The sequence below is a fragment of the Micropterus dolomieu genome, linkage group LG08 (assembly GCF_021292245.1).
Source record: "Micropterus dolomieu isolate WLL.071019.BEF.003 ecotype Adirondacks linkage group LG08, ASM2129224v1, whole genome shotgun sequence".
NCBI classification, from domain to species: Eukaryota; Metazoa; Chordata; class Actinopteri; order Centrarchiformes; family Centrarchidae; genus Micropterus; species Micropterus dolomieu.
The window spans coordinates 13788551-13814721 of record NC_060157.1 but is presented as its reverse complement, the minus strand read 5'-3'; the positions used below and the strand labels follow the sequence as shown (position 1 = coordinate 13814721).

Genomic DNA, 26171 nt, shown 5'->3' with positions numbered 1-26171 from the left:
TTTTAGAAGGACTCCAGGGGCCACAAAGACAGACCATCATGTATTACTGAGTCTCTGTCCAAACTGCAATCCCTTAATGCAGTCTGAGAGTCAGAGATCTAATAAGAAGTGGAAGAGCATCTTCAATAATGAAACCCCACCTGCATCTCTGCTGCAGAGTGAGGGCTGGGGCCGAGAGGCTTCATAAATAACAGAAACCAGACCTGACACGTGCTGCTCCAACGTCTGGGAACTGCCAATAATCCCTCTCATCTACTAAGATGCTGTTCTGGCAGACTGAAGGGGTTTGGGAGGGGAAGGCGCAATGCTTAGTTTTAGTTTGCAGTGATCAATAATATGCAGCCCAGTGCAGCAGCTTTACCCTATTAAACAGTTTTGCACAGATATAATTTATTCACCTTTTACTGACGAGGGGAATACAAAAACAACAACAACACGAGGGAGCAGACTGACAAAACATCTTGAATTGCATGCTGATTTATGCTGATATCAAATTCGTCATTCAAATCGACTTAAAACCTGTAATAACTTGTGGTGCTTTCGGGCTCCACGTTTTACGAGGTAAATCAGTATCATCATCTTCACTCAGGCATTCATTTAGATGCTGTTGTCACAGGAGCGTTGTTGTGATACAAATTAATTTACTCTCCAATATTTGAGATAAATCCCCTGTAGCAATTAACCTGCATTTGAGCAATTAACCTGTGCTTGTCGCTATCTAATAACTACACGCTCTTGAGACTCAACTCCCTCTTTTCCAGCTTTGTCAGTCGAAATAGATTTTGTGCTACCGAGTTCATTATCCTTGTGGTTTATCATGAAGAGAGGCATGCAACAAAGTCACATGAATGCTTATTGATTTGTGATCCGGCAGCCATGCAAATATGCAGTGTAGATTGCTTTGTTTAGAACCTTCATGTTCTGATATGAAGAGAGTCTTTCTCCTGAAACAGAATGTGTGACCCTCGCTGCTGTTCTTAAGACTGACCCTGTGGCTGACAGAGCTGCGGGCCGTCCCTGCTATGAAAAGATAGCACTGTGTTGAGCTCTGACGATTGACCCAGCAGGCCCCATGACTCTCCTGTTGTGCCTCTCAAAGAGTCTCATGAGCGTGATTTATTTAGTTCAGAAGTTACACTTAAAGAGCAGCTTTCATGTTGTGTATACTGAACAGAAAGTGACTCAAGAAAAAGAAAAGAAAAAGGATAGGTGTATGCTAAGTATGCGACTCCAGGGAGGAAGTGCTGTATATCAAGCGAATAAGCTAAAAGACTGCCTTCGTGACAGTAATCCGCTTTGCTCTACAGTACACTAAATGGAGGTTTTCTTTCAATTGGCCATCTGCATCAGTGTGTGTGTGTCTGTTTTTGTATAGCGACCAAGAAGAAGCGAAGCGTTTTATCCCCCCCTTCAGCTGCCGAGTGCCTGAAATATTTAACAGGGACTGCACTATTTTTGGGTTTGTGCTCAGTTTGTTGAGGAGCTTATGTAATATGTAGTTTCAGTGCTACGCGCATGGTACTGTTGTGTACCAAAACACAGCAGCATCTTGGCTAACTTAAGTGTAGTGATGATGTAAACAATATGATTTGGTAGCCATACTGTATGCCACTATGAAGGACACTGTAAATCAGAGCATGGTCATGGTCACCATCTGTGCTTTGAAGAATTCAATTGCCTGTTTTTTTAAGACAGTGCCTTGTACGTCACGGAGGCCAGGGCCAGTCCGCATCTTCTCATGTTACTTGTTTATCCGAGATATCGATCAACTCGTCCCTCTTCGCTCCAACTGTCCCTCCATCTCTCCCTCTTTCTTTCTCAATTTGTTTCTCTTCTCTCTATCGCTACTGTTTCTCCTCCCTCTCCTCTCTTCTCTAAGGTGTCAGATTCTCTGACTCATGCCCTGGTGTGGAGGATGGGAGGAAAGCAGGGATGAAAGAAAAGAGAGGAAAGTCATTCTGCAGATAGAGAGAGTGACCTTCATCCAGTAAGAGGGATGGGATAAAAGCTAGAGTTAATACCCTGCCAAAGTGTATTCTCCCCCCATGCCAAAAAAAACCCCAGAATGATATACAGTCCTAATAGAAGCTCTCTAATAATAAGAATCATGCCATTGTACGTCAAGGCAAGGCAAATGACCAGAAAATTCCAGTGTTGAATCCAGAGGGATAAACACTCTGGAGAAGTCAACTGTTTAATCAAATGAAAACAGCACTTTAGCATGTGACATTTAAAACCAGATTTTCCAAAATTTACTCTAGGAGATCTGTAAAATGGAAAAGACTAGTTTGCAACTGAAATAGACCTGCAATAATTAGACAATCAATCGGGGAAAAAAAACCTCTTTGGTTTTCACTTCTTAAATATGTAGATTTGCTCCTTTTCATTGTCATACTAATTTAAATATTAGTTTTTTGGACTGATTGTTTGATAAAACAGGGGGTTTGAAGACTTCACTAAAGACTCTGGTAAAGTTCTCAATTTTTTCTGATATTTTACAGATAAAATGACAAATTGAGAAAATAATCAGCAGGTTAATCGATAATGAAAATGATCCACCTACCTAAACTAAGCTAAAAAATACTAAGCTAAAGCTAAATGACAAGTATACAGTATATAGGCTTGGGCCACACTGTCCCCATGCTAACTAAAGCCAGTGTAAATACAGGCTCGGACGGTGTCACTGTGTGCCTGGTACCAGCAGCCGCTTGGGAGATAACAATTGACAGCCCAGAAGCACGGCCCTGTAAGGTTCATTATCTGAACGTTTGTGTTGTTTTATCCCTGCTGGCAAATAAAGAGAAGGAGGAAGGAACTCGGTTTTACCTAATGAGGAGACAAGATCCTTTGTAAAAACAACTGCATCAACACTTGATCAATGTATGTTTCTCAGAGAGCGTCCATGTTCTTTCAAGGGAACTGTATATGCATATTATAATGACCATTGAGCCAGAACTAACTAAACACTGCTCCAGCCTGACAGTCACAGAAACTGATGGCTTAGGATAGACCGCCAAAATGGAATGTCAATTATGCCGCTGTTCATTAGCTGTTGGATTCACTCGTAATTATGCAGATTCTGCAGGCAGATTGACATGATTATAAGTTGCCATGACAAGAAGAAGCCCTGAAAGTATTGATTCACTCGTGTCTGTGAGATGATAGACTTTGCAGATGCAACTGTTTCAATAATTTGCACATGCTGTAGCTCCGAGCCGTCATTGCATTGCTGAACGGGGGATGACAGTTGGCATTATGGTGAGAAATAATCTGCTTTTGTGTGTAGATAAGAGACTTTTAGTTCTGATATGTTCCAAAATATGTTTGGGGGATACAGTATTATGTTATAAATCAGAAACACATTTAATAACCAACTTGATAATGCTCCAAATTTGTCATGACAGCCAGAAATCCCACACAGTTTTAGAAGATGCCTAGACTTTTTTCACAGCACTTCAAATTAGAAACTTTCATCGGAACTTTATGTCAGATTTGTTAATGCAACCTGTAGGAAATCTTGTAGTTTTATTCACTCTTTACAACACAACACATCATGGATGAAAAACACTGCCTTAGGGTAATCTTATCAGTGTCAGCCCACATTTAGGTACAGTGGCTGCAGCGAACGTGGCTGTTGGCCTCCTCTCTGCTGCAGGGAAGCCGATCTGGCTCCAAGAGCACCAGGCAGCTCAGGGGTCTAATAACCCTCTCTGGGGCCTTGCGGTTGACAGGCGGCTCACACTGCAGGCTGACACGGTTATGCTTTAACACCAGATGAAGCCGGGGGCTGATAGGAGAGGACAGTCCCCTCTGCGGCAAGGGCTGACCCCTCCCATTATATGTGACAGAGCTGAGAGAGACATGCTGAGAGATGAAACACTGCTCTTTAATTTCAAGCCTCTCCTGTTTCACAACTAAAGCTCTCTCCTCCTGTCTCTCCTTTTTTTTTTCTCTTACATCTCAGTGGAGAGAGTGTGGAAGGGCAGCCATAGTGGAGACACCTTTCATACCTAAATCAAGTACTTATAAATTGTGAGCTTTGCCTGTCAAAGTGTTATATAATAGAGTTATAGGATATGAGAGATTTCTGTATTAGTGTTTGCCACCACTCTTCTCAGTGGATTAACGTGTGCAGGGTTCAGGTGGGAATAAGTGATATTTGCTCGCACCAATCAGAATTCTGCAATATTTGGACAAAAATATGATGGTCAGTTGTAGGGTTATTTGAGGGGAACTTGTGTACCATTTCTCCATTGCTGGCTGCTGCCATGTGTGGCTTGGGCCATCACAGTAGCTACAGCTGAACAAGGATAAGATAGAAAGTCTGAGAGGAGGTTTAAAGTATGCTTCATTTGCACAACAGTTTTAGGTTGCATATACTGGCTTCTCTCAGCAGTGTTAAAATCACTATGCGGCTCATAAAGCAATATTACTGATCAATCCTAGCATGACTTGGATGTGGTAAAGCCAATCCAACCATGCAACTCCTCTTTGAATATTTCATTCACATAGAACTGTTCATTTTATCAAGAAGCCTCAGCATAAAGTCGTAATTTTGCTAAAATGTAAGTACTCAGGGTCTTTTGAATGTGCTGTCATTAGCTGTGTTAGTCCAATCTACTATGTAGAGCTTCAACACACTCTTAGGTACAGTATGTAGTCAAAACATTCATAGACAGAATCTCCAAATGGCTTGTTTACATGTGTTTGTGTTCTTGTGTGGATGTGTGCACACATGTTAGTTCCCTGAGGATCTCATTTAACTGGCTGGCCACTGGTGAAAATAGACCGCAATAGAGGACTCGATTTCTTTCCCCTCTTGTACAGTGTGTGATTGAATTCTTCTTCTTCTTATCATCATCATCATCACCATCATCTCAGGAGATGATGCTCTCATTGTGTCATCCCATGTACTCAAACATGGCAGTACTTTGAGTTTGTTCATGACAGATAGCTGCAGAAAGTCCTCCTGTGGAACTTCTCAGCAGATCAAAGCCTGTCGGCTCTTGTGTTTCAACATGTGTGTGTGTTAGTGTGTGCGAATTGTTGGCTGCTTTCATCCCAGCAGCTGTAAGTGGGAATGTGTGCGCTTTGTTTTGCTGCACACAGCGAATGTGAATGTGGCTGTCTCTATGTATATGTTGGGGGGTGTTCACCTCTTGCCGTTACGGTGCGCTGTACACACGTTGACACCCTCTCACTTACTGTTCTATACTGTATGTGTCCACACTGAGGACACCCTATCCTCTCTAGCTCTGTGTGTTTATCAAGCATACTCAATACCCTTGACCCCCTTTATGTACTATATGAGGAGGGGAACCCTGCTTCTATCTTTCACCATGGAGACCAGACTTGTACACATTCCATCTTAATTTCCTCTAAGCCGGCCCAGAGCAGTCTGTTTGCCAATGTGAGAGACATGTTTGCGTCACAACAGGTGTCCAGTCCTCTAGGCACACAGGTTGTACAACACCTTTTTCATCTCGACAGTCTCTCTGGAGTGAACGCGCCTGAAAACTTTGCTAAAAAAAAAAGATTGCTGGCTGCTATCAAGGGATGTATGCTGCTTGCTTTTTTGACATTTTTTTTTTTTGACATCTTTGATGTATGCTTCATGGATGTAAGACCAATATCACACCTCTGGATATCTTAAAGCACAATTCCAGTTTATTACATTTGGTAATAAGCTGGGTCTTACTTTTGAAGTTTTTGGCATGATTCAGTGTACTGATAAGAGCCAGACAAGCAAATTAAATTGTTTATGTTATCATATGATGAGGATCAGTGAGGTTCATACAATAGTTGTATGTAAATTTTGAATAGTGTATTACAGGTGGGCTATGCTAAACGTATGCTTATATTTGGTATTATTCTTTCTAGGGTTGCAACTAATGATTATTTTCATTAGATTAATCTGGCAATGATCAATTACTCTTTTAGTCTATGAAATGTCAAAAAGTAGTTTAAAACAACGCAAATCCCACTTTCCCAGAATCCACAATGATGTCTCCAAATAACTTGTTTTGTCTGACCAACAGTCTAAAACCAAAAGATATTTTATTTACTATCTGTATGACAAAGCAAAGCAGCAAATCCTCACGTTTGAGAAGCTGCAACCAGCAAAATTCTGGCATTTGTGCTTGAAAGAGGACTGAAACGGCAAATTGATTGTCAAAATATTTCAGATAAATTTTCTTTCATATAATATAATAGTGTGATAGGAATAGAACATCAAGTTGTTAAAGGACTGGTCTGACTTTGGACTTTTTGTTTGGAGAACATTCGCCAGCCCTGGTGATGTTACAATCAAACATTTCAACATGTTTTCATGCCTTCATGAGTTCACTGAATTCATTCATAAGAAAGTTGGATTTAATTCAGTTGCAGACTGTACAATACATTGTATTTGGTCATAAACATAAAAGTATTGCACATGTGAAAATTTTGACGTAATGATGGCGCTAGTAAAAAAGTCAGATGATTACCAAAGTGATTACATTTCATCCTGAGGGGGACATGAATGTTTGTATACCATTCCATGGCAATCCATGAAAATATGATCCAATAGTTGTAGACATATTTTAGTCTAGACCAAAGTAACTGATAGACCAAACTGCTAATTATTAGCCAAACTGACCTTCTTTACTTGCAGTATTTTTGTGCTACACAGTTTTCCTGGGCAATGAGGGATTATTACATTTCACATGTACTTACTTTTGGTGTTGGCTCTAAATAAAGTGATTTATATAATCTGGCTTAACTGTTAGCATTTTTACAACCTATCTGATTGTCTGGCCACTGGTGTTTCTTACCACATCAGACTTCATTTTAGCTGTCTCACTACAAATACAAGACCCAAATAGCAATAATACGTAATTCTCCTGTAATTTAAATTTAGCTGCTATTTTCTTAAGGCAATTTGTTTTTGTGTCAGTCATTTGGTTTCACAAAGTCATGCTTAATTCACTGTATATAAAGATGAACACAACAAGGAGCTCCTGCATACTGGATTCAGTCAGGCAGAGCAGAACCAAGGTTACACAGTCAGTTGCAGAGGAGCAGGACAGTGGATGAGCTCCCCGCCTCTCTCTCTCTCTTTCTCCTGGTCGGACTGTATTTTGGCAGCCTGGCGCTGCAGTCTCACTTTGCTAATTCCCTGTTCTGAGTTACAAGGTCTAATTTAGAACAGAGGGGCTCTGTTCATCCTGGAACGCTGCTGCTTGGGATTCTGGAAATGAGGAGTACAGAGGCTCACCGCCCTCACACAGACAGAGCACATGCCTTGTTATCAACCCACAGAGCAGCACATAATGATCCCTCCAACCATTAGCTCCTAATGCAATAAAGTGCTAACATTTTAGCCATGCCCTTCAGTGCCTGAATATAATGAAGTTAGTCCACGGGTTGCACAAATGCGCTCTGTGATAACATATGTGTTCTGGATGCATAGATCAAGCTCGAAGTCATGATTACTTGGCCTTATAGTCTTTGGCTGACAGGAAGTAAAATGTTAATTTTTTTGTTTATCTCAACCCCCGGAGGCTTTCTTTGATATTCATGGAAAATTGTATGGAGATGAGCTTGTAACCGATAGTTTTGTGAGTTAATCCAATGAGCATCTTACTAAAAAAAAGCAGAGGAAGTTTGATTTTGGTGCAATCTAATCCAGTCAAATGACACTTTGCTCCACTTACTACCACATTTTGACAGGCTGGCATGTCAGACTGTGCCACGGCCATGGAGGGAATATAAAACCCATACAGGCAGTCAAGCTCTGTGACATCTTAAGAGGGATGTGTGTGAGCATTTGAACGTGTCTTTGCAAGCAGCCAGCGCATAAATAAATCAGCCAAGCAGCGATGGCCTTGTACATTAAGCAAAAGCAATAAAACTGCCTACAACAAGTCTCTCAGGAATTTGGATCTCATCTAAAATAACACCCATTTATTAAACATGATCTCCTCACATCGCTCACCAAATCTACAAACGGCATGCAGATTTATAAAAAACACACACATGTCAAGCAGAGTCAGTAGGATTGCTGCAGTGGCACTGTAGGCTTGTTGGAATGCACTTGGCAGACAAACAAGTGGCCTTGATGGGACAAAAAGGGGAGTATAGTTTGTTACTGTGTTGTTGTTACTGAATATGAGTGGTTTAAATGATCCATAACGATTAAGGAGTCCACTGTCATGTCGTTTTTTCCTCAAATATCTAAAAAGTTAAAATTAAAGAACTGATATGATTAGTCAATCACCCGAAATTAATTGGCAACCACTTTGATAATTGATTATTTAAAGGGGCTTTATGTAGTTTTTCAATGAAATACTTATTATCACTTTTTTTACTTCCTTTCTGTCAATGGGCCGTAGCCTCACTTAGAAATAAACCACAAGCCTGTTTTCTCTGTTGCTTGGAACAGCCACTATTCTGCTATTAATGTGAAGGCACTGGGTCGAGATGTAGCCCTGTTCTTTCAGACTCAGCCTTTTTTTCCGGAAGGATTGTGCCAATATGCTGGCTGTCTGAAAGATAACGTTACGGAGCTGAAAAGGGGTTTGATTTGATCTGCCTCTGAGCCGGGAACGTTTAAGTAACAAAACCTGAACATGTCTGTATGAAAAGACACCGTCGGCATACTGGTGTTTCCGGGATCTCTGAATGAAAGGGGTTGTGTTTCAGATTATGCTCACTTATGAGTTCAAGCTAGCACTCGTACAAGCACAAACCTCTTAAATCAATCTTAAAACCGCACCGCTAGTGGCCGGTGAAAACTACATATTGCCACTTTAAGTAATTTTTAGCTACGCTAGAAAGCAGTGTCGGTCCACCACTTTGGTCCAGATTGAAATATCTCAACATTAACTGGATGGATTGGCAAAAATCTTTTTCTTCAAACATTAAAGGTTCCCAGAGGATGAATCTTTAGTGCTTTGGTGATCCCCTGAATCTCCTTAGCGCTTTCAGCAGGTCAAAGTTTTCACTTATTCAGTGAAATATCTCAACATCCACCAGATGGATTTGTACAATATTTTGGGCGTGGACATTTATGGTTCCCACATGACGTATGCAAATGACATTAATGATCCCAGAATACTCATTGTGAGCATGCTGACATTTTTCAGTTTTTTTATGTAAAAATGCCAAACATTATCTGAATCCAGCTTCTTCAATGTGAGGATTTGCTAGTTTTCTTTGATATATGTGAGAGTAAATTTAATCTGTTTGGGTTTTGAACAAAACAAGACATTTGAAGACCGTAGGTTTTTAAAATGTGATTATTTAAAAAAAAATTTTTTCAGAGAATAATCAGCTGATCGATAAAGAAAATATTCAGAATCAGAATCAGCTTTATTTGCCAGGTATGTGTACACATATGAGGAATTTCACTTAGAATTCAACATTGTTCATGATGTGCTTACTCATACAATGATGCAATAACACAATAATAAAATCAGACACAGGCTACAGTATAGAGGACACAAATATACACACTATAGACAAATTGACAGTAGTGCAGTGAGCAGAGTGTAAAGGGTGCATTAGTAAACTTATTATTATCATTATTATGTGCATATTGGAGGTGGATGTGATATACAGGTACACATACATATACATGCATACATGTACTCATGTACACAGTGCGATGGAGCACACTGCAAAGGATGCTGGAATAAATAAGTATGTGCAGGTGTTATGTACTTGATGTAGGAGGATTTGGTATACAGTGTATATAATATACAATATGACAATGTGAACAGTATGAACAGCTCTGAAATAGAGAACGAGAGAATGATGAATAAATAATAAGTGGTAGCCAGTAAACAGGTGGCTGATTAGAGGCAGAGTTTCTGGGTTATTGCACAGGAATTGTTCCTGACACTGTGAGTCAGAAATCAGCTGTTCATCAGAGTGATGGCTTGTGGGAAGAAACTGTTCTTGAGTCTGTTGGTTTTCACATACAGTGCTCTGTAGCGCCTACCATAATGGAGAAGCTGGAACAGGTTGTGTCCGGGGTGAGATGGATCTGCAGTGATGTTTCCTGATCTTTTAATTTCATGCAGGTGAGCTTCCCTGAGATGGTTCCTGTCAGTTTATGCAGAAATTCTTTGGTTATGCAAACCGATTGTGGCAGCAGCTGCCCGTGTGGCTGGTCTCAGACGATTTTGGAGGTGAAAATGCTGGATGTGGATGTCCTCAGCTGGTGTGGTTACACGTGGTTGTGAGGCTGGTTGGCTGTACTGGCAAATTCTCTGACACGCCTTTAGAGACGGCTTATGATAGAGAAATGAACATTCAATTCATGGGCAAAAGCTCTGGTGGACATTCCTGCAGTCAGCATGCCAGTTGCACGCTCCCTCAAAACTTGTGTGTGATGGACATGCACATTTTCGAGTCGCCTTTTATTGTGGCCAGCCTAAGGCACACCTGTGCAATACCCATGCTATCTGATCAGCATCTTTATATGCCACACCTGTGAGATGTATTATCTCGGGAAAGGAGAAGTGCTCACTAACACAGATTTTGACAGATTTGTGAACAATATTTGAGAGAAATAGGCCTTTTGTGTACATAGAGAAAGTCTTAGATCTTTGAGTTCAGCTCATGATGAATGGGTGCATAAACAAAAGTGTTGCGTTTATAATTTTGTTCAGTGTACTTCCCCTGTCCACGATGACAAATACAAACAAATATCAATCAAAAGGAAACATGAATGATAACACAAAGTAATTATACACATCATGCTGAGACTGCGAGCAGCCAGGTGACTCACACAATAATCATCTTACTGTATGTCAGATAACTGACACACGTAGCCGCTGCCACATTGTCATACTGGGATCAGTGCAGATGCTTCTCATTTGCCGTCTGTGAATAAATTCTGTTTGGTCTCCCCATAACTGTGTTTTTTTCTCTCCGACTGTCTGTGATGGAGTAGATAAAACCTGGTCCCCAAAGAAACTGCAAACATGTTCAGTTTTATGAAAACTGTTGCGAATTGAATTTGATTAACTTTGCATGAATCTCATGATACGCTTGTCTAAAATGAAAATTTTTTGTCCTATTTTATTTTGCATCCAATTTCAGAAATCATGCTGGTCAGTTAATGAAGACACAGATAGTTTGCTAGTCATCGATGGCCTTAACATTGCTGACACCACCGGTGCTTCTGGTCAAAATCCTGCACACACAGTGGTATTATGACTTTGTTATGAATCACCGTCAATATTACATCGACTAATGAAGAAGTTCCCCACAGAGATATTTGATTTCCATGTGCTTTCAAAGGCCTTTCAATGGTATAAATGAGTTTGATTTCGTCTTTGGTTTGTCCTCTATCTATTTCAATGTCTTTGATCTTTGGGAATTATCATTCAGTCGACAATGCAGTTAGATACATTACAAGCATGCATTTTCCGAGAAATGAACTAGAACACGGCTATTAGTTTTAATAGTGGCTCATAATGTTAAGTGAATAATGACACTGAATTTCTATCTATGTCTGTCTGTGCACAAGATTTACATATTGGGTGCAAACAATGGTGCGTGTGTAAGCACGAATGCATGTGTTCATGACTTGATTCACACATCTCTTCGGTAGGCTGAAAGAGCAAATCTTTTAAAATGATTAACAATTTATTTTTATGTCGGTTATTCTTTTCCCCCTCAGAGCAGCACTGAAGGACCTCGGAGAGCCAGAGAACGAGCGCTGGCCTTCGTTTGACTGTGTGACACAGCGAATTAGCCTTGTTCATGCGTCTCCCTGCGTGCCACTCCCACATCACTATGAACTGTGAGCAGGACTTTGGAGACGGGGGCTTGGGAGTGACCCTAACACTACGACTGCTCATGCATGGAAAGGTACAAGCCTCCCGCTCACATTGTTTATGAGTGAGCATGCTATAGCACTGCCTCATAAATTATATAGAGATGGGAGAGAGAGAATTGATAAATACTACAAGGATTATAAATGTTTAAGCTTTTTCAAAATTGTATTCAGTGTTTGTTAATTACCTTTATTTCCTTGTATTTTAGGAGGTTGGCAGCATCATAGGAAAGGTGAGAGTTTTTATACTACTACACAAAATACTGCACATAAATATATATAGAGGTATTATTCATAAAAACAGAATGATATTCCTTTATCAGATGACGCTGATGTATGCCTGTGTCTAATCTTATGTAAATCTAGAGTTATTTCCCATGTTCTAAGCCAAATGCCTTATTGATTCCTTTGATGTGGATTCATAATAAGGTTTTTTAGAATACTTTTCCTCTCCATCTTGATTCTGTTTTGAAATCAACGCAGCGCACAAAGCCCTCTAACAGACAATTGTTGTTTTGAACTTTCCCATTTTAAATGTAATGGCTTTAAACCAACCCTCTTAAGACCTCACCACCAACCGTAATGCAACACAGCAATCCATCAAACAAAAACATTAGTGCACTGACTGCAAGCCTCCTGTTGAAACTGAACTCCACAGACATATTACTGTTGGCCCCTTGTCGGCATTTTAGTGTCTGTAAAGGAAGGGCCTGGCTGTTCTATGGTGCTTCAGTAGCTTCCGCTATCACGCCTTGTAATACAACACCTACAAAAGACATCAATAGAAGAAAGAACATGGAAAAAAATAAATAAATGAATGCCGGAAATAAAGGGTGCTGGAAAGAAAGATGTTACAATGGACGCTGCAATGTGTTATAGAAATCAAAATATCTAGCAGCAAATTGCGAAAAGAAAGGCAGAAAAATTGAGATATTAGTTGGCACACACTGAGCAGCTCAACAGAGAGAGGCACTTGATCTGCAGTACTCGGACTAATAACTTGCCACTCCACCCTTCAAACCTTTCTCCCTTCATATATCTGGCAAACCTCTCATCCCTTTCCCATCAATAGAAGACCAACACCGGAGTCACAAAATAATAAGTTTTCCTAGAATGTAACATAAATAAGAGTGTAGCGCAGTATGTGAGATGATTGTGTTTTGATGCTCTTGTAAGGAAGTAGTCGTCAGCGGATGCATGAATGTGTGAACAGAGGCAATCTAAAAACCAGCAGAGAATGGGCTGCCGTGTGACACAAGTCTGTGCCGTGTGACACAAGTCTAACAAAATGTTCTTGTCCCTGGCAGGAAGCCTTCATAAACACTGCATATACAGCCATTACAGCAGGTGTATGTCCCCTTCAGACGCACAGATGTATTTGATATCTATATGAGACTGCAGCGCAGAGGACACCACTGCAACACATTACACATTCAAGCTCAAGCTGAAATTTGTTCTGTGAAATTCCAATCAGACGCTCGTGGTTTGAAATGGCAGATTTCACTTAGCGGTCAGGGACATTGTGATGTAAGTATTTTTCAAACAAAGCACATTTGATTCTGTTTAAAGCTGTCCTTCATTTTCCCTTTTTTAGAAAGGAGAGACGGTGAAACGAATACGAGAAGAGGTAAAGTGTCCATGATTTAACAACTTTTCATCACCTGCACCAATGTTAGCATGATTTACTTTCTGCATAGTGAGTTTTGCTATTTGCTGTTCGCTAGTTGTAGTGTGTTTTTGAGTGACTAGCTGTGTGCATGTCAGCATGTCATACAGCTGAAATAAGCACACTAGCCTGTTTCCTAGACTAAAATATGAACCAACCACATCTCTTTCATTTTCTGCTTTTTCTGTCTTTGAGTCTGGATGGTTCATCTCAAGAGAAAACATAATTCAATCTTCGAAGGCCTCTAACACTGGTCTGGCATTTGCATGTGTTAATTATAAAGATCTCTTCTCCCTGCCTGTTTGGGAGCTTTGAGTCTGAAAAGCAGACAGGTACATTGTCCGAATTGCCTTTTGGGCAATAACGGCACCTTTTCAATTTAAATCCTCTCTCTCCATCATTCATTACCCCTCCTCTAGCTGCTCTCTCCCCAAATTCCCTTTCTCTTTCTTTCTCTGCTTAAAACAACTTCCTTTTTCTATGTCTGCCCCTCCATTCCCTCTTTATAAATCTCAAGGGTGCAGCCAAACTAATACTGCTTGGTTAACTCTTTGTATTAAAAAGTAATTAGGCTGACACTGTGGCGGTACACTTGATTCTTTCTCTGGCTGCTCAGGTTTTATGTTGTACTTTATGAGGCAGAAGGATAAACAGAGGAATAGTGAGGTCATGGGACAATGCAGCCTTGCAGAGCTGCTGGATAAACCACTCACCCGTGGTTGCCATCCATCCATTCATTCATCCACCCAGCCAGCCAGTTATTGCCTTTGTTACTTCCCAACTGTATGAGCCTCATCCTGTCATTAACTCCCCAGGCATTAAAGCCACAGCGGGAGCATGACTCACTGGAGTGACTGGAGAAAATGTCCCACAGGGTTGAGCACTGTCCTGTTTCTGCTCATGTGACTTCAACTCAGAGAAATACAAGGACACAAACTGGAAGGAGAGGAGGGCAGGAGATTTATCTTCCGGGGGCAATGCCCCGTGGAGAAACTCTTTTAGACTGTCAGCCTGAGCTACAGAGATGTGCTGTACAGTTTTTAGTCTCACCTCCTTTACCTCATGTCACTTCCTACCCAAGTGTGTGCTTTGCCGAACAGTGTGTCCTGGCCACTTTGCAATCTATCCACTGGAAGATTAACAAAATAGTTTGGACATTAGGCAAATGCACTTGTTTGCTTTCTTGCTGATAGTTAGATGAGAAGATCAATACCACTCTCATGTCTGCATGGTAAATATGAAGGTAGAGTTAGTAGCTTAGCACGCTGGAAACAGGGGCAAATAGCCGGCTTGGCTCTGTCAAAATCCGCATACCAGAAACTCCAGGAAGTTACTGATCTCAGACATGAATTCGTCAGGCACATACTGTGACCCTGCGGAAAACCACTAATTGTCGTTTTTACGCTTTGGTTTTTGTGTGGATTAAATAAAACAAATATATATAACAAAAATATATTTATATACTCTTTATCTATCTACCTTTGACAAGTGTGCAATTGTGACAAAAGAATTTCTCCTCAGGGATCAATAAAGTATTTCTGATTCTGATAGTGTGTAAATTGGTGAGCTTTAGAGGTGCTGGTAGGCTGATCTTGTTGCCTTCCAACAGAGCCTGGCTTGTTGTCTCAGTAGGTTAGGGTTAGAATAGTATATAAGACATATACTACATATACAGATAAATGTATGTAATTGTAATGGTAAGTTATTATTCAAAATATCTTAATTAGTTTAGTCCCTTTTCTTGTAATTCAAGAAATTGGTATGACATGAGGTTAGCTTAGCTTAGCATAAAAACAGGAAAAAGGGGAAACGGCTAGACTGGTATGGAAGATTTTATTGGACTTTAATATTTGTAACCCACAGAAAACAATCCACAAATGTGTACTATGATGTGCAAATATTTCACTATCTACAAATATGTATTTTTACATTTGTGTTGTGTAAAATCATATCCACAAAAATACAGTGCAATTTGCAAATATGGTCAATTTACTCTGTACACACATATTTTAATTTCACATACAAAGTGTTATTTACACATTTGTGGATCTATTTTTACACATAAAACAGTTTTTGCACATTTGCGGATCATTTCCTGTCAATTTGCAGGTCACGTTACATTTGTGACTTCCTTTTTACGCATTTGTGGAATTTTGCCCACCCTGTACCACAGAGATCTGTAAACAGAGATCTGTAAATGTGAGAGCAGCTTATTAGCATTTATCATGTGAAAAATTTGAATACCACTCAAGATTTGGGTAAACCACAAAAATACTGAATGCAAAGCAAGAGAATAAATATACTACTGTTTACCTAATGCTTTGTCCTGTCAGTATATTGCACACAGTTTCATCTTTCTCCTTTTTTGCCCATATGGACTTGGTTTATTAACACTGTTTGTACTGATTGTATTTTACCTTTTTTGTGGGGAAGAAGAAGAAATAAAAAGTAATCTTTTTAATCATTTCACATCAAAAGATGTTATAACTTAATTGAAATGCAGTATTCCTGATTGGGCTTTATAGAATACATAACTTCTCTGCTTTTCATATACTTTTACAAAGCTTTCGTTCACAGCTCTGACAGGAAGGTGTAACATATTACTACAAACACAATTTTCAGGCTCATATTTATTTAAATATAAATGTAAAACAAATACAGTGATAAAGTATTCAATAGTAAACTATATACACTTGTAAAGAAAAATCAGACTGAGTAGAGTCCAGTCGTCCAGCAGAAGCAGAAGTTGTTGTCTCCTACAGATGACCATGGGTACTGCAATGGATATTCTTACAACTCATGAGAGGCAATGTCGCTACCGCCACCTGCTGGTGTAGCTAATAAACTGCTCTCACATTTACAGATCTCTGTTTACAGATCTCTGTGGTACAGAGTGGACAAAATTCTACAAATGCGTAAAAAGGAAGTCACAAATGTAACGTGACCTGCAAATTGACAGGAAATGATCCGCAAATGTGCTAAAATTGTTGTGTGTGTAAAAATAGATCCACAAATGCATAAATAACACTTTGTATGTGAAATTAAAATATGTGTGCACAGAGTAAATTGTACATATTATCAAATTGCACTGTATTATACTTCTTCAATTATAAGAAAAAGCACTAAACAAGTGAAAATATAGCCAGTGGCCTAATGACCTCTCTCCCCACAGAGCAGCGCTCGGGTCAACATCTCAGAGGGCTCCTGTCCAGAGAGGATCATCACCATCACTGGCTCCACAGACTGCGTCTTCAGAGCTTTCACTATGATCACATACAAACTGGAGGAGGTAACTCTAATACATACCACCAACTGCCATCACATGCGCGTGAAATCAACTCATGTCGTCATCTCCGACAAACAAGCCATCATAACAATTTTGCCAGGGTGCGAACTACGGGGGAGCCAGGGGGAGCTTAGCTCCCCTAAATAAGACATCAGCTCCCCTAAAAGCATGATTTGTGATATTTTGGGGGGGTCTCTAAAATATTGACATTGGCATGCTTTATTGTCAATAATTTCTATATATTTCTCTATTATCATGGATCCATGCATAAATGCAGGAGTGTCAGACTTCATCCAGCCTGACTCCCTCTCTGGTACGGGTTTTGTCACTAGTACGGCCGACACACTGTAAACGGTTCGTGATCGTTCCGTCTGGCTGGATATTACACATGATCCATGCAGTACTGCAGCAGAGGGCTCTCCGCAGCGCCATGCAACTTTTCAAAATTCTTCCCTCTCACGGAGAAAAGAAAGGTCAGGTCATAAACAGCTGTTGTGTGAAGCCTAATTGTTGCAAAATGGCTACATATGATAATAATATGAATAGTTATATTTTTGTTATTATAATAATAACATAAACATGCCTGATATTTTCACAGTCTGCCCAGGTCTACATGCTTGCAGCTATTAATGATTCAGCAGTAAGAATCAGTCTGCCCCTCACCCCGGCCTCGCCCTCGGTGAGAGTGAAAAAAAAGTGAACCCCCCCGAAAAGCCATGGTATAGTTCGCACACTGAATTTTGCTGTAAACCAAGATCATTTCATGTCTCTCAAGGAAACCAGTCAGGGTGCAGTCAGAAAATGCGTGCAGCAAGTTTTTGGAAGTTTCGGTGGAGCCAAAATAATTTGTCTGTGAGAGGTGAAACAAGTGCAAGAAGCAATTTCACCACATTATTACATGGAATTGTTTCCTGAGCAACATTACCACTAATGTGCTTTCCTAGCTATCGATTATACTCTAAACTGAAGTGATGGAAGGAAAACTTTTTAGCAGTGTTTCATAGAACTTGATGTGCTTTCAGATAAGATTACACTACAGAAGGAAATTTGGGATAAGTGGATTTAGTTGCTGTTGGAAAACCATTTTGACTATTGTAAGTGGAATGACTTGATGTGTGTCATACAGTAAGTTATCTGATTAGTCATCTATTGGGCCATTTCACATAAATGCATTTTTACTTTTACTGGGCAAAACATGTTCACTCAAAAAAACCTGATGATTATGCAAATTACACTAATTTGTAATTTGTACTGTAAGGATTTATATATCTTCTCATTATCTACTAATGAGTTGTAGATGACAGGTTTTTCATGCTATTAATCCCCATAGTGACTGTCCATTACCACACTAATTAGTACGAGACATGTCTTCACTCTGATTTAGCATCACAGCAGACACTGGCAAGGAAACAGGTGCTTCCTGCTCAGGTCAACAGCCTTCAGTAAACACACACTGACTGGGAGCACAGTGCGGTATTCATTAAAGATCTTTCACACTCACCTCTTTTCAACCCTGAAACTCTCGAGTTTCCATGACAACGTGTTGGCTGACCCACTGCGCGATGCTTCCACCATAGTTGAGTTATTGTATGTCTGACACCTTTAATTAAAAACAAAGGGGAGTAATCTGCTTTTTGGCCACTGAGTATTAGACTTGGCATTTGTTTCTGTCTCAGTAGTTTATGATTACACGGGAGCACAACCTCTCTTCATTTGGCATTTGATCTCCTGTGTGAGTTGTGTGTTTGTGTCTGTGTTTTATGGATGAAGTTTTCCTGCTGCCACATAAGTGCAAATTAAGTGATCTGATAGTCTGAAAAAACATATTCCATGCACTACTGTAACATACATGTGTTTGGTTCCCAGTTGTCAAGGTACGGCATGCATGAAAGCCACATAATCTTTCTGAATTGGAGTCCTTATCCCACCAGCAACACAATATGCTTTGGGGATTTAAGCCTAGCAACTCTTTGTGTGAGCAGTGCTCGTGTAACCAGCTGTCTTATATCCGCCAATTCGCTTTGAGAGTCTTTTATTTATATTTTTTAATAGGATGACACAAGGAAGGTTCACAGTTGTTAAGATGCAGCTCATATTTTTAGATCAAATCAAGAAAATGACTCCCAGAGACTTTTGATTGTACAGACAAGCTGTGTGCCACTGTTCTAATGAGATGAGACGTCAGAGAGCCTGATCCACCTCACTAAATATAGACACGGAGCAGAGAGGCATGAGAGCCACGTCAGAACATGCTTTTCAACTCTGAAGTTTGCAGTTATTGGAACCATCCTAAGTAAAATCCCTTAAGGTTACACATCCACAGTGACCCATCTTAAGTCACACACTGCTAATATTATTGCAAACATGAACGATTCAAAAACATGCAGCTCTGCATTCTGTCACACATTTGTAGTGGGTTGAACTCTGATGGGAAGAGAGGCAGCGCAGCGTATTTACATTTCAAAGCTTCACAGAGACACACTGTTCATTAATTAAAGCTCGGTCTCCACCCACGGCAGAACAGACACAGGATGTTTGCTACCTGCACTATAATAACACTCATCAAATCACTTACAAGTACATACAATACAGATAACATAGACATATTCAGCACCCATTCTTTCTTGTGGGTTTATGACATTGTTAGGTGCGCATGTTGCTGTACATTTTAACTTTATCCACTGAGTGTATGATGTTAAATAAGCGAGTCATAACTTTAAATTTGGTTTCCTTAAAGTTATACAATGATGTATAATTGGACTGCAACCATAGCAATCTGTCAATGGCACATTTTTAATTTAATTTTTTCATGCTCTCAAGAATTATCTGACATCAATACACTTATACACTCTTATTCTTGCTGAGAGTTAAATAAGAAGATGGAGCTTAGATAAGATGATGGAGCAAGAGCCAGGAGATAGTTACATTCTCTGCCCATTCGTTGGCGTCTGTAGCTACCTGTCTGAAGCTCCGTCTTAAACCTGACTCTTATCCAGTTTTAATCCACACTTTTACGTTACATTTTTTATATCCTTTTATTTAACTTAAATCTTATGTGGGTTAAGGATTTTAGTCATCAACATGGATTTTAAGCTAGATGACCGTAAAAACGCTATCAACGCTACTGACCACAACAAAGCTCCGGCGACTAGCGTTATGCTAGCCGAGATAGCTCCATGCCCCATGAGGACTGCGTACTCCTAAAGAAAGCAAACAAAAAGATTGCTGACCTTATGGAAGACATTCGACGACTTTCAGAGGAACTCAAAGAGAAAGATTCCCTGCTGACTGGCTTTATGGATGTGGCTTCAGTGCAAGCCAAATAGATTGTTTCTCTTAGTGCAACCGCTAACATCCAGGACACCGTGCTATGGGACCCCTCTACCCTTCCAAGGCTTTCCTGCTGCTCGACTTAGCATCAGTCAACCTAGGCTGGTGGTCCATGGCTGCACGAGAGGCTCGGACGGAGCTGCCTCTCCTCTGCACATCGGCCTCTCCAACTGCTATGCAGCCCTGTCTAACGACACTCCGGTCCATCCAGCGGATGCACCTGCGGCTGTTTTTGCAGTCAGGTTATTTCTGTGCAGATTAAACAAAATACATATAACATCTTAATGAATGAGCTTTACAGGTAGGTAGATTTTTAGCATTGGACCGAGCCAGGCTAGCTTTCCCCATTTCCAGTCTTAATACTAAGCTGAGCTAACAGGCTGCTAGCTGTAGCTTCATATTTAATGCATCAATATTCCCATGTAACTCTCAGGAAGAAAACAAATAAGTGTATGTCCCAAAATCTCAAACTATTCCTTTAAAATTGAACCTTATCTCGCGGCAGTTTCTTGGATTACGAGAAACAGGACTGAGCAAATGAAAATAATGGTAAATCTGTGTATCTCTTCACATTACATGAAACTGACTCTAACCTTTAAATAAGTAATAAGTCTACCAATATATAATTAAAGTTTTGAAAATATCTTTTGAAACAAATCCCAAGGTGAACGGGTACACTGTGCTTGCAGCAGGAAGGACATGTGGACAATGTGTTACTGGCTCAGTTTGTTTTTTTTTGTGAGTGTTTGTAAGTGCGTAGAACATTTGCTCACCACCGGTGCTTTAATTAATGTTTCCCCTTTCATGGAAAATTCAGCAGTTCATATGAAATATTGAACAGCCTTTTCAGACACCACACTGGACTGGACTACATACATTGCTGGACTTCTCTCCAAGCACGTACTTAAACAAAAAGCTACAGAGGTTAATTAGGTGCAGATGCTGGATCAGTCTTTGCTCTCTCTGCCTCCCACCCAAAGCTTCACCTACCACATCCAGTATGGATCCCACCGGCTTAGTTGTGTTGTGATTGGTTTGGTTCAAATCATAGAGTAGAGGGCCTGCTTTGGTCTTCATAGTTTGGGATTGCTAATCAGCGGTGATATGTTGACTTGGCTTATCATGACGTGGTATAATTGGGGAGATTTTAATTTCACTCAATGTTTACTGTTGATTTCCAGTATTAAAAACAGAGGCTGAGAAATGAAAAGTGTGTTTAGATTCATGTGAATCCCAAATTGACCAATAAAATAAACCTGTTCACTCCTAATTGTTGGAGTTAACACCCTCCAGTGTCGTTTCTCACCCTCTGTTTCCACCATGACCTCTGCTGCATGATCCTTTTCTCTGGGACTCTCTCTCCTCTTTGTTTCCTTCCTACTCTCACCACATTTCTTCTTTGCCGCATCTCCCTCCAGGACCTGACTGCGCTGGTGGCCAATGGCACCATCAGCTCCAAGCCACCAGTCACCCTGCGGCTGGTCATCCCTGCCAGCCAGTGTGGCTCTCTCATCGGGAAGGGAGGGGCCAAGATAAAGGAGATCAGAGAGGTGAGTAGCCAAAACACAAATCTACTCCATCCTCCCCATCCTTGCTGAAAATGAAGAGCACAAATCTGCTCTTGGAGATGAGGGGAAAACAACTGCTGCTGTAAGGGAGAGATAATTCTGCTGTCACGTTTTTAGCTATTACTGTAAAATAAGCCCACCTGCTTGCACTAATACATTTAAGGTATGTATTTGATACTTCTAGTCAAAAACACTGTAATTACTGTTCAAGTATGTTAATATAATATGGTTTGAAAGGTGGCGATATATTTATCTAAGACAACAAAGTGGTATAAAATAATGAATGTATGAATAATTTGTCACACAACAGATCTTAAAATGCAAATTGTATTAGAGCTACAGGCGAGTGAAATATGTCAAGAAGCTGAATTTACAAAAAAAAAACACACAATACAAAGATGCACCAACAGTATTAGCAAGTAGTGAATAACGAGTCTACAGCACAGAAGTGCTTTGAGCTAAATGCTAACATCAGAATGCTAACATGCTCACAAAGACAATGCTGACATGGTGATGTTTAGCAGGTATGTTTACCGTGTTTCACCATCTTAGTTTAACGTTAGCTGGTTAGCATGTTAACTTTTGCTAATTAGCGGTAAACAAAAAAGGGCAGCAGAGGCTGATGGGAATGTCATTAGTTTAGCAGGAATTTGATCATAAACAAAATTTTGTGATAATCCAACCTAGGGATGGGGATCGAGACCCGGTTCCAAAATTTCTCAAAACCCGATAATCAATCAGGTTAGAGCCTTTCGATACTGCTATCGAGACTTACGGGTCTTATGATGTAACGTTACGTCTCAAGCGTCAAATCTGATTTAATGTGATAAGAAAATCATCAGGCTGCAGTCTGCCTGCTCTCTGTCGGCTCCCACACACACACACACACACACACACACACACACACACGCACACGCACACACACACACACACACACACACACACACACAGCGGAGCGAGAGGCTACGCCGTCGCGGTGGAATAACGTTACGGTGAGGGTTTAGTTAGCTCCAAACTACTGTAACGTTAGTTGATGACAGCTACGCTCGTTACTGTAAGTACGTGCAATAAAACCTTCGCAAGTTAAAAGACAATACTTCGCAAGTTAAAAGACAATACTTTATCAATACACTTGTCTGTTAGGTAACGTTAAACATGTAGAAATGGTTAATTTAATCATCTCTGGCCTCAGTCTCTCATCCTGTATGTTTTAGAAGCACAGCTAACGCTAGCTTTGCATTAGCCAAATGTTAAAAACAAGCTAAATAGAAAGCTGTCTGTCTGGAGCACAGACTAGTCTGTAGTCTTAAAAACTCAGCTGCTGGCTGAGACAAACCAGCCGCTTCTCCTTCTACCTGGTAACGTTACCTGCAGCCAGCGAGAGAGGAGGGACTGATACAGACTGATGTTCTTCTTTCTAAACGTCACTCACTACTTGTGATGTCAGATAAAGTTATTGAGTTACTTTGCTATTGTAAACATTAATGTTGCTGCTCTAGAAACAACATTTAGCTGTATTTAAAATATTAAATTAAAAACAACCAGCCAGTTAATATGTACACTTGAATATATGTTTGTTTATCGCAAGTGATATGTCATCTCAATATATAACTTTATCGCACATTGAATATTTACCTCATACCGTGCAGGCCTACCTCATGCCATTGGGTCTGGTCTTACCAAATATCACTAAATAATAGTAAAGTATCAATAGTGGTATCGATAAAGAATCTGATCGTTAAGCAGTCTCAATAAGGGTATCAATATCAATAAAAATTAACGATCCCCATCCCTATTCCTACCAAAGGTTGGTGAGACGTTCAGGGGCGTTGAACAAAGATCTGGGCCTTGTACAAGCATTCTCTATATGCCACTCCCCGCATGCACAGCTATTCATTCTAGTATATTTGTTGGCCCTCCTCACATGAGGGCCCTGTATACTCAGTCTTCAGTATTTCTGCACTTAGGTTGACTAAAATTGGATTAATGCTGGAAATTAGAGACAGTGCAGTCCTGGTGGATCACAACACACAGTGTGAATTAGCAGTGGCAACTCTGAAAGGGAAAAACTCCTGACTACATTTATGCTCAGTTGAAACATTAGGATTAAACTTATCAGATCCGCTGCCAGAGACGTCTGACACTCTAACTTTAGCTCTGCACTGACCTACAAATAGTCTCCCTCATTTTAGCCTTTACTTTCACTGGCAATGGCATCCAGTGGATTTTCTGCGGTTAGATGGATTTTCTCGTCTTGTTCAAAAAGAAATTTGTTTCAGTTACAGATTTGTTTTGTTTGTTTGGTTGCCACAGGACACATGCTCACTTACAGAAGCATTGTGTGATGTGTGAGTGTTCAACAATGGCCTCCAAAAATCCCTGCAGTCTGACAGAGATAAATCATAAAAAGAAGTCGTTCATGCCTGCGGACATGCTATATTGGGAGTATATCAGCTAAAATGGAGAGAATTACGTCTACTGACCATGGGAGACTTTTCAACATACTTGTTCTCTTTCAGTATGGGTGGAAAAATATAAGGTCAGCAAAGCCACCAGGGGTGCACGGAAAGGAGCCATGGCAGTGTAATAACGATTTGGCTTATCTCCAGAATCTAATTAATCTTTTTCTTAAAACCTCTATCATTTGCAGAGCACCGGAGCTCAGATACAGGTGGCAGGGGATTTGCTGCCCAACTCTACAGAGCGAGGGGTGACGATATCTGGGAATCAGGACTCTGTAATCCAGTGTGTCAAACTCATCTGCACAGTAATCCTGGAGGTAGGAAGCATACCATTCCTCTCTTTACTCCGCATACTCACACCTAGCTGACATCAGGATGCTAACATGCAGTCATAGCCGTTCACCTGTATGTTTTCATTTCACCAGCATGCAGTCATAGACAGTGTTGTGTAGAAGTCGACTATATTCAGTGCTGCTGAATACAGATTCTGTAGCATTATCGTCATCTAACATAGGAAATATCAAGAAAGTACACAGTTCCTATATTATTTGGACCTTCTGCGCTGTAAGCTCTCGGGCAAGACATTGGATAGAGTCAAAAGGTGCAACTCTCAGGTCAGAGCTCAGTATTGTTGGAGAGGACACTAAGCTGCTAACAGAAAACAAACTGGCCTGAAGCAAAATCTGTCCACCTTTAGACAATGGCTCTCTTGAGAAAATCGAGGAGAAGATGAGAGAAAAACAACCCACAGCACAGTTTCTCCCTGTGTGTTCATGGAAGTGCACAAGTCCTTTTTGTTTTGGCATTGCAGCTGGACGTGACTGACTAATTGCTAGTTTGATCCAGTTTTCCAGGGCTTTCTTCAAAGGCGTGCAAGTTTCATTAGGATTCTGTACCAGCAGCCTCTTGCTTTTGGCCCCGAGATTTAAATTATGCAAAGTTATACAAAGAATTTGCTGTGACTGCTACTGCAGAAAAGATGCTCTACAGTTTAAACCCCAAAACAGTATCTCCAACATTGCAGTTACTAGATAAGATATACAGTGTCATGCACGCTGGATAATCTCCTTTTCTTATTGGTGTCTGAAGAATTTTATCTTCAAATGGCTACTTGTCAGTGGATGCTTGATTTATCCAGAGGGCAAACCACTGCAGAGCCAGCAGCTTCGATGCAAACTAAAGCTCAAAGCTATTATCCACACAGAGCTCTCACAACACTGCTTCAATTATTCAATGAATGACTAGTATTATCAAAAGGAAAACAAGGAAGGGAATAACGTCAGTGTCATTAGCAGTTTAGTTCGTCATTAATTCTTATCGTATTTTAATGTACCAGAGAGTTCAACACCATTTTCACTTAGTGCCGCACTCGTTGACAAAAGTGTTGGTGCCATTTCAGAACTGATGTGTAGGGTTTCATGTCTATGAGATTTATGATAAAGATTTATTGTCCCATTTTCGACTCCTTAGTCTCCCCCGAAGGGTGCCACCATCCCCTATCGACCGAGCCCTTCACCAGCTACAGTCCTCATCGCAGGGAACCAGGTGAGAGATTGACACACATGATGTTACATAGCTGATCTTTGATACACAGTGGTTCTCAAACTTTCCAGGGGGTTAGGGTTAGACTGGGGGGGAAATGTGGTTCCCCTTCGAGGGAACTCGAACTGCGTCGGTTACGACACTATGGGAACGCCTCTAGGCGAAGCAGGTCTGAACGTGAATGAAATCACTCCAATCCTATTGGCCTGTTGCTAGAACGGTAAGGTGTGACGGAATAACCGGAGGAGTATAAAGCACACCTGTACACACTCATCATTAGCTTTTTTCTATTCAGCAGGCGCTCTGTATGTTGTTTGAAGAAAGCTCCAGTCCTACAAGCAGTATGTCTTACCTGAAGAAGAAGTCTACCAGCATGTCCGGCAACCAGATGTACAGAAGGTGTGTTTTTTCTTGCCCTCGGTACATCACGGATGGAGATTCTCATGAGATGTGTGTCTCATGTTTGGGGATGGAGCACGCACGGGCAGCT

General features: G+C 40.5%; 1 protein-coding gene across 1 annotated transcript in view; it reads left to right on the top strand.

Moving 5' to 3' along the window:
• LOC123975109 (poly(rC)-binding protein 4-like) overlaps positions 1–26171 on the top strand; it is a 41513-nt gene that overhangs the window by 1889 nt on the left and 13453 nt on the right. Inside the window, exons 2-8 of the mRNA XM_046056288.1 lie at positions 11672–11862; positions 12037–12060; positions 13422–13454; positions 16666–16782; positions 21528–21659; positions 24328–24456; positions 25610–25684. Of these exons, the coding sequence (XP_045912244.1) occupies positions 11755–11862; positions 12037–12060; positions 13422–13454; positions 16666–16782; positions 21528–21659; positions 24328–24456; positions 25610–25684 (618 nt within the window). The 5' untranslated portion in view covers positions 11672–11754. The remainder of the gene's footprint in view (positions 1–11671; positions 11863–12036; positions 12061–13421; positions 13455–16665; positions 16783–21527; positions 21660–24327; positions 24457–25609; positions 25685–26171) is intronic.